The sequence below is a fragment of the Salpingoeca rosetta genome (assembly GCF_000188695.1).
Source record: "Salpingoeca rosetta unplaced genomic scaffold supercont1.36, whole genome shotgun sequence".
Classification (NCBI taxonomy): domain Eukaryota; class Choanoflagellata; order Craspedida; family Salpingoecidae; genus Salpingoeca; species Salpingoeca rosetta.
The window spans coordinates 327,431-335,790 of record NW_004754898.1 but is presented as its reverse complement, the minus strand read 5'-3'; the positions used below and the strand labels follow the sequence as shown (position 1 = coordinate 335,790).

The 8,360-nt window shown below is 57.1% G+C and overlaps 4 protein-coding genes across 4 annotated transcripts in view; 1 reads left to right on the top strand and 3 right to left on the bottom strand.

Annotated features, from left to right (window-relative positions):
* Positions 1-169: 169 nt before the first annotated feature.
* On the top strand, positions 170-699 carry PTSG_13027 (uncharacterized protein; the record flags this gene model as incomplete). Its single annotated transcript, XM_004988334.1, has 2 exons — positions 170-212; positions 254-699. 2 exons carry the CDS (start codon positions 170-172, stop codon positions 697-699), a joined length of 489 nt encoding a protein of 162 aa, XP_004988391.1.
* A 686-nt stretch (positions 700-1,385) lies between these two features.
* On the bottom strand, positions 1,386-3,085 carry PTSG_10341 (uncharacterized protein; the record flags this gene model as incomplete). Its single annotated transcript, XM_004988333.1, has 2 exons — positions 1,386-1,461; positions 1,500-3,085. 2 exons carry the CDS (start codon positions 3,083-3,085, stop codon positions 1,386-1,388), a joined length of 1,662 nt encoding a protein of 553 aa, XP_004988390.1.
* Positions 3,086-3,776: 691 nt separating this feature from the next.
* On the bottom strand, positions 3,777-5,362 carry PTSG_10340 (uncharacterized protein). The gene has a single exon (XM_004988332.1). It carries the CDS (start codon positions 5,189-5,191, stop codon positions 3,833-3,835), a length of 1,359 nt encoding a protein of 452 aa, XP_004988389.1. The 5' UTR covers positions 5,192-5,362; the 3' UTR covers positions 3,777-3,832.
* A 1,023-nt stretch (positions 5,363-6,385) lies between these two features.
* PTSG_13026 (uncharacterized protein) overlaps positions 6,386-8,360 on the bottom strand; it is a gene marked incomplete at its 3' end in the record, with an annotated part of 5,601 nt that continues 3,626 nt past the window's right edge. The window contains exon 5 of the mRNA XM_004988331.1: positions 6,386-7,647. Coding sequence (XP_004988388.1) covers positions 6,386-7,647 — 1,262 coding nt within the window. The remainder of the gene's footprint in view (positions 7,648-8,360) is intronic.

Here is an 8,360-nt window from a genome sequence, read left to right as displayed (position 1 = left end):
TCACGTGAACATTCCAGAACACAAGAGAGGTGAATGCAAATTTGTGGTGTCGTGAAGAAGGGAGGTCAATGATATGACTCAGCAGACAGGACTTGCCTGTCAACAGCCACATCCGTGCTCTCCAGATTTATCCAGCAACCCGGCAAGCAGCACCTACACGCGGCCAGACATGTCTGCAAGTACCTACGGGGCACGGCGGCTCTGGCAATCAAGTACAGTGCGGGTGATTCGCTTCAACTCCTTGGCTACACAGACGCAAGTCACATGTCTGACCCCTACACGTCGAAGGGGCATGGAGGCCACCTGTTCAGCATCGCCGGTGGCCCTGTGACATGGCTGTCCAAGAGGCTGCCTCTCGTCACAACATCATCGGCGGAGACAGAGTACGTCGCCGCTGCGCGCGCAGCACAGGCTGCGGTGTACCTGCGACAGCTCCTCCAGGAGCTGGGCTTCGACGTCGGCACCACACCACTCCACATGGACAGCCAGTCTGCCATGTGCATTGCTACCAATCCCGTGGCCAAGGGCGGCTCCAAACACATACGGCTGCGTTATCACCTTCTGCGCGAGTTCATTGGCGAAGGCGTCGTCAAGGCAGTGTATGAACCCGGCACAAAGCTGCTTGCAGACATGCTGACGAAGGCCCTGCCTCGTCCATCTCTGACGCAGTGCCGAGAGCAAGTGCTGCATGCGAGTTGAGGGGGTGTGTGGAGAGACGAGTCCGTGTCATGTGCATGTGGATGTGTTTGCTTATGTCCGGAAAGCTGGAGACAGCATGAATAGTTCTGCAATCCAACCGGTTCTGCTGTGGTTGTTACACTTCCGTTTTCTTGGTTCAAGCTGTGTGTTGCTTCCACACAAAGTGCGGTATTGCATATGTTTGCGTGTTGTTCTTCGTCCAATCTCTTTGTTGTTTCTGCCACAATGCGGGAGTGCTTCACTTGTGTTCATTCATCCTTATTCCCGTCTGTCTTCCACATCACACAGTAAACCCACACAAACACACGCAGACAAGTGAGCATACCACTACGCTAACGCACGCACACACAAACACACGCACATCCTCTGCTTGTCTTCGACATGTCACACACTTACTCCCTATGAATAGGTTCTTGGCCGTTTTGTAGCACAGACAATCTGCAGCGTAAAACCCTCCAAACACACACGGATACGCACCGCAGTCGGTTATTCTGTTCTTCTGTTCTCGTTTTATGCCGCAGTAGCAGTCGCAACAACACCAACAACAACAACAACAACAACAACAACAACAACAACAACAACAACAGCAACAACAACAACAACAACAACAGCAACAACAACAACAACAACAACAACAACAACAACAACAACAACAATGACGTCAATGACAGGACGACCCAATGGTGTCAATGGCCGTCGCAGATCGCCCCACAAGCGTGACACGTGGCCATACTTTCCCGCTTGATGTGGTGCATCCCAAGGCTTGAAAGGATTCGAGGTTAGGTGGAAGTCCACGCAACTCATCAAACGTGCAATGCACGAGCTGGAGATGGCGCACGCCGGAGAACACAGCAAAGTCCGGAATCGTGTGGTGATAGACGCGACACCGGTGCACGCGCTCTGTGCCTCGGACTTGAAGCGGTTGGCCGTGGCCCATGAGCACGGCGTGCTGCACATCTTTCAGCTGCTCAAGGAGCACGGCACCATGCCTGCACTCAAGGCGGTGGACGTGCTGCACCAAAGACACGTTGCCCTTGCAGTCAAGGAGACGAACCGATGGGAAGCTGCAAAGCTCGGCACCGTTGAGGCAGCCGCCAGAGAGTACCAGGTCGTGTGGCCCTGCTACATTCACCTTCGTGATGGCAGCGCACTGGACTGGGATCGAGCCTTGGGTGTCACGCCGGTTTGGAGACGCGGTGCTGATGACTTGGACGCAGGGAACTTGAGCAAGCACACTCACGTCAGCCAGGCCGATGTTGTGGAGCACAACCTGCTGTGCTTGCGCAAGAGCCGAGACATCCGTGACACTCGGCAGGTCCACCAGCTGAACATACGGCACGCCTGTGAGCGCCGTTATGTCGTGCAAACTCCAGCACTGCGCGAGCCGCACGCTTCGCACGTCCTGCAACCGCGCGCGGAACGCGTTCTGCTGCTGTTGCTGCTGCTGCGTTGGGTTGGGCGGGCGGCTGTGCTCACCATTGTCGAAGTGTCCGTCCTCATCTCCTCGGGTGCTCCAAGACAAGTGGTCGACCTCGTGCAAGATGAGGTTAGCAACCGCATCGCAGGAAGACACCGCCACACGCAGATGACGGATGTTGCTGAGCTCAAGGCAGCCAACGCGGCCTGAGATGATGATGTCGACGTGGTCGCCCCTCATCGGCTGCATGGCAGAACAAACGGCGTCAAGCTGTTCGAGGTCTTGCTGCTCCTCGATGCAGAGTGTGGCGCTGAAGTGGGCTGGATTCCACACATTGTGAGCAGTGTCGATTGCAACGGTGTTCTCAAACGGCGGACTGGTGCTGGCCGTGCTGCCGAGGCTGCTCTCCTCCTCGCTGGGTTGCTCAACGCCATTGGCATCTCCTGGCACAATGATTTGCGGCGTGATCCAGGCACGCATGTCGGTGAGGCTGGGGAAGTACACGTGTGCTACTTCGCTCAAGCGCGCGCACATGCTCTCAGAGATGATGGGCGACTGGAAGAACCGGCACGTGCTGTGCCAGGTTGCACCAAGCCACGAATGCACGAGAAAGCGAGTCTCAAGCCACCGTGTGAGGACACGCTGGTCAGTGATGCTCGTGTCTGCATGAATAGGCCCAAGCACGTGAGCTTGAAACGTGTCCACCCAGTGCACGATGCCATGGACGCCGGGTCGCTGCGTGTAGGTGGCCCTCAGGCAGTCTGCGGGCAGCTTCCAAGGGAGGCCATGATACAGCGTCGTGCATGCATGCATGAGCTGGAACAGCGCCCGAATGCTCTCGTTGCAGTTTGCTCGCTCGAAGACGTCTATGCTGGCGCTGCCCGTGGTGCGCGTGCCCTCCTCGATCAACCACTGCGCAATCGGGACCCACTCCTCCACACCTGGCGTGCTCCTAGTGTCCGCGTTCATTGCGGATGCTTGTATGTTCTGCTTTTTGAACCTGCAGAGAGTCGTGGGCTGAGTGTACCGTGTTCGTGCAAGTGGCCGATGGTGTGGGATGTGAGGCGAATGAGGGCTTGTTTGGAAGTTGTTTTAAACTACACCAATGCACCGGTTTGGTGAGGGATTGTGTCGGAGAGGCAAGGCAGGCTTGCACACACAGGTTAAACGATCAGTCAGCGGCATGTACATCGAAGCGGGGCGCGCCAACGAATGGTGAGGGTGTTGTGACGGTGTGCGAGAACGTCCGTGTGTCTTTTGTGTTGGGAAAGGTGGTTCGGAGTTGTAAGGATCACATCAACGCACAACGGTTGACTGCAAGTGACTAGAGTTTTGGGGGATGGGGCGGTTTATGAACTTGACGTGAATGCATGCATGCATCTACAGCATGTGAAGTTCCGAAGCAACCAATCCATCACAAGGACAGCAAATGACCCCAACACAACGAGGACAGAGACAGAGAGACAGAGAGAGAGAGAGCATGTGTGTGTTGTGTGTATGTGTGTGTTCAGCTGGTGAGGGAAAGTCACACACATGAACACACAACACAACCCAGTTCAAGGGGGTGACATGTCAATGTTCAGCACGACATGAGCACACACACACACACACACACACACACACACACACACACACACACACACACACACACACACACACACACACACACACACACACACAGGCACACGCACAAGCACACACGCGCGCAGGGTCGCACTACAGGTCCACGGGATGCTTGTCCACGGCAACTGATGCCAGGGTAGAGACGGCAACGAGGCCAAGGTTGGCATAGTAGAGGTCCACGCCAACATGGTAGTGCAGCATGACGCCCGTCCAAACGGAGGCGAAGATGCTGGCAAGGCCAACGGTGATGGTCAGCCAGGAGAAGGCGCGCGTCTTCATGTTTGGGTTGTTGCGGGTGACCATGCCAATGCGCTTCATGACCATGGTCCCGGTGAGGGAGTTGCCAAAGCCAGACAGCAAGCAGCCAACGATGACGCGTGGCAGGTTCGGGGAGCCGCCAGCGGTCCAGTCAGCAAGCAGCGCGGAGCCACCAGCGCTGCAAGCGAATGCAATCGCAAAGTTGGCGTGAAAGGGAACGTGTTCAAGCAAGATGCCGTTGGTGAGGCCGCTCAAGGCGAAGGCAGCACCGATGACAGCCTGCACGTAGCCTGCCTTGGTGTCGTGCCAGTCGAAGATGTCTCCGATTCGCGGCGCAGCAGCAGCAACAAATGCAGTGAAGACGATGGTGATGAGGGCGTTGATGAGGTACAGGTAGATGAGCTGTCGAGAAAAGGGCGTGCGCGTGGGAAGCAAAGGCGTTGAGCTCTCGACCGGTGTGGTTGTTGGGGGACCGCCTTGTCGTTGATGTTGTGGCTGCTGTGGCTGCTGGTGGGCTGTTGGCGTTCTGAAGAAGATAATGAGGGAGAGAATGCAGAGAAGGAGGGCGCCGGATCCGCAGACGATGCCAACCAAGATGTAGTCGTGGATGCCGTGCACGGTTGCGAGCGCAGCGCCAACGGCCGGCCCACTGGCGTAGCCAATGCCCATACACACGGTGAAGCCAGTCATGTTGAAGGTGATTGCCTGTGGGGATCCCTGGGCAAGTGCCTTTCGACAAAACACCGCCGTTGAGGCCGTGAAGCCGCCAAGGGTGCGGAGGACGAGGATGGCCCAGGGGTTGCGGACAAACCCGTAGGCGAACATCGGCAGGCTGAAGGCGACAAGGAGCGCCATGAAAGGTCCGAGCCGTGGCTGCCAGCGGCTCACAATCTGCGGGATGAGGAGCGCACCAAAGGCAGTGGCCAAGGGACACACGCCCGTGATGATGCCATACACGAGGTCGGCCTTTTCTGTGTGGATGTCGTCCAGGTATGGGCGGAGGCCTGGCAGGACAACGGTGAAATTGAACGTGGCAAACCAAGCAACAAGCCAGCACACAAGCACCTCCAACTTGCGCCAGCTGCGCCGCTCCTCGCCTTCCTCGCGGACCCGAGAGTCGTCGCGCTGCTGCACCAACAGTGATGTGCGCTCGTCTTCGTCATGATGATCGTGGCCGTATTCACGCCGGGGCATGGCTGGCTGTGTGCAACGGGGAGCAAGCAAAGGTCTAAAGGTGAAGGTGGCGTGAGGGGGCGGGCAGAAGGGAAGGGTTGTCCCGTTGATTTGCTCGTTGCTGTGCTGCGAGACAGTGACGTGAGGCTCTGTTGTGGAAGGCTGGAAGGTAGGAAAGTGTCTTGTTTGCTTGTTGGTGATGTGATGTGTGACACAGCACATCGACCACAACAGTCTTGTCCGATTTTTTCTTGGAGGGAAGTGCGAAAGTCGTGGATACTGCCAACAACTTTTCGCAGCGAAATTGGAGGACGATCGTGGGCGTTGTGTGTGCAGTGTGTGTGTGTGTGTGTGTGTGTGCAGTGTGTGTGTGTGTGTGTGTGTGTGTGTGTGTGTGTGTGTGTGTGTGTGTGTGTGTGTGTGTGTGTGTGTGTGTGCAGTGTGTGTGTGTGTGTGTGTGCAGTGTTTGTGTTTGTGTTTGTGTGTGCAGTGTTTGTGTGCAGTGTTTGTGTGCGTGTGTGCAGCGTGCAGTGTGCGTGTGTGCAGTGTGTGTGTGCAGTGTGTGTTGTGTGTGCTCTCCCTTCCTTCACGCCCTCCCTCCCACCGGCAGCACTATCGCCAGACAGATGAAAGAAGGAATGTGATGTAAGGATGTAACTTTCGAGCAAGAGTAACAAGCGGTGGCCTCGATCGAACGCGCAGGCAGCGGCTTGGCGACAACGAACGAACAAAGGAACAGCAGCAACAACAGCCCCAGCACGGATGAGAAAAACGGGCGAGCAATGACAAGGCAGAGGGCAGCGGGGCGAAGGGCAACACTGCAGGAGCGCGACCAGAAAGCTGGAGCAGGAGGGCAGGAGGTGAGGCTGCTCATGACAACAGAGGCCTTGATGTCACATGCAAGCGTTGTAGTAACGCAACAGGCCACGGAAAAGAGGCAACAAACGTGGAGCACGTACAAGACGCACAGACAAATTCGGGTTGGCTGACAGCACACACACACACACACACACACACAAGACAGGCAGACAGACAGACGGGCAGGTAGGCAGGTAGGCACAGACACACACGCACAGGCACAGACACAGGCACAGACACACACGCACAAGTACACACACGCACACACACACAGACACACACAGACACACACACACAGAGACACACAGACACACAGACACACACGCACACACACAACCCATACCCTGTGCATCAGCCTCAACAACCTGGGTCGATGACGAGAACGGAGGTGGCAGAGCTGGGGATGGCGTAGATGAGCCCATTGTCGGCAAGCACGGCACCTGACCACTTGCTCTCGCCACCAGCAACGGTCATGGTGGCCGTGCCATTGGTCGCTGTGTCGATGATGAGGAGGGAGCTGTCAGAGTAGGGCATGGCAAAGATGCGCCCAGTCGCTGCATGGAAGACACCTCCCGCCCACTTGTTCTGTCCAATGAAGCTGCCGATGCTCGCATAGTCGGTCGTGTTCAGGGCTGGGTTGATGACGAGCACAAACGCGTGGTCATACGGGATGCCGAAGATCAGGCCATTGCCAGCAAGCACGCCGTCTCGCCACTGGTGCGTGTCGCCCGACACGGTCAGCGTCGTCGCGTCCGTGCTGTTGGCCTCCGGGTCAATCACGAGGACGGCATCAGCATTGGACGGGATGCAGTACAGCTTGCCGTTGTCTGCAAGCACACCACTGATCCACTTCTCGCCCTGTGAAGAAAGGCCGCTCATGGCCGTCGTGTCCGTGTCGTTGGACACGGGGTCCAAGATGAGCACAGAGGTGGCTGCAAAGGGCACGCCGTACATCTTGCCATTTCGCGCCACGACGCCGCTCACCCACAAGCCATCCGACGTATTGTCTCGGAAGGAGAACTGGCCCGTTTCTGTGGCGTTGGTCCTCGGATTGAGCCGGAAAGGGAACTCCCGGTGCGTGCCGGGGAAGGCAAGCACGCGGCCGTCAGAGCCAACCAGGCTGTTCGCATACAGCAAGTCCAAGGGCTCCCTGTCAAACGTGAAGCTGGTCGTGTCCACGGCGTGAGTCACGGTGTCCACGACAAGCGCGCGGTCGAAGTTGAAGGGCGCGGCAAAGATGCGACCGTTGTCCAGCAACACGCCGCCCACCCATCGCAGCAAGCCCATACCCAGCCCAGCAATGTTGATCATGTCTAAGCTTGGGGCCAGCGCCTCCGAGCCCGATGCACGTGCCGCTGCACACACGCGGCCTTGCAGTGCTCGCAGCTTGGCCTGCTGCTCGGCATTCACGCGCTCCTGCGCTGAGATGGTGCGCTGCTGTGCTGCGATTACGGCATGCTGTGCCTGCGCCAAGTTGTACAGCTCGCTCGTGTTTGCGCCGTTGATCATCACGGTGCCCTGCTCCGGGTTGCTGGTGTTGATGTGCACCGCCCCAGTCTTGGACTCCTGCACAAGCACAACCTCGCCGCGTACATCCTCAACGCTCACCACCGCCACCCCTGCGATTACCACCAGCACCACGCACACAGTCCCCCACGCAGCGCGCCGCTCGCCACGCATCGCCGTTGTTGTGTGCGTGGGGTTGTCGAAAATTGCATGCAATAATCCTCCTCGTGTGTGTGTGTGTGTGTGTGTGTGTGTGTGTGTGTGTGTGTGTGTGTGTGTGTGTGTGTGTGTGTGTGTGTGTGTGTGTGTGTGTGTGTATGTGTGTGTGATCCCTGCCTGACCGAGTGTGTCTCTGTCCCTGCCTGTCTGTGTGCTCGTTCACATATGGACACAAACAAATTTGCTTGCTTGCTGGTTCTCATCGCAATATTTGTGATGTTCCTTGTGCTGATCCATGTTCGTTGTGCTGTTCATTCGCAGCACCGGCATCATCCTCTCCTCCTCCCGGTTCTCCATCCACATTAACGCCTCCCCTCTCCTGCTTCATCGCTTGCCGCCCTCACGCTCTTCAAGAACGACATCAAGTTTGTTCCACCGGTCCCCTTTTCCGCCAGCGACGTCGTGCTCGCAAGCTCCCTGTTCGCACGAGAGCGGCGTGGTCAGCGGTTGATCGTGCGAATGAACGAGCACACAGACAGACACACAGACACAGACACACACACACACACACAGGCACACAGGCACACAGGCACACAGACACACACCACACACACACACACACAGACACGCAGACACACACACACACAGACACACACACACACGCACA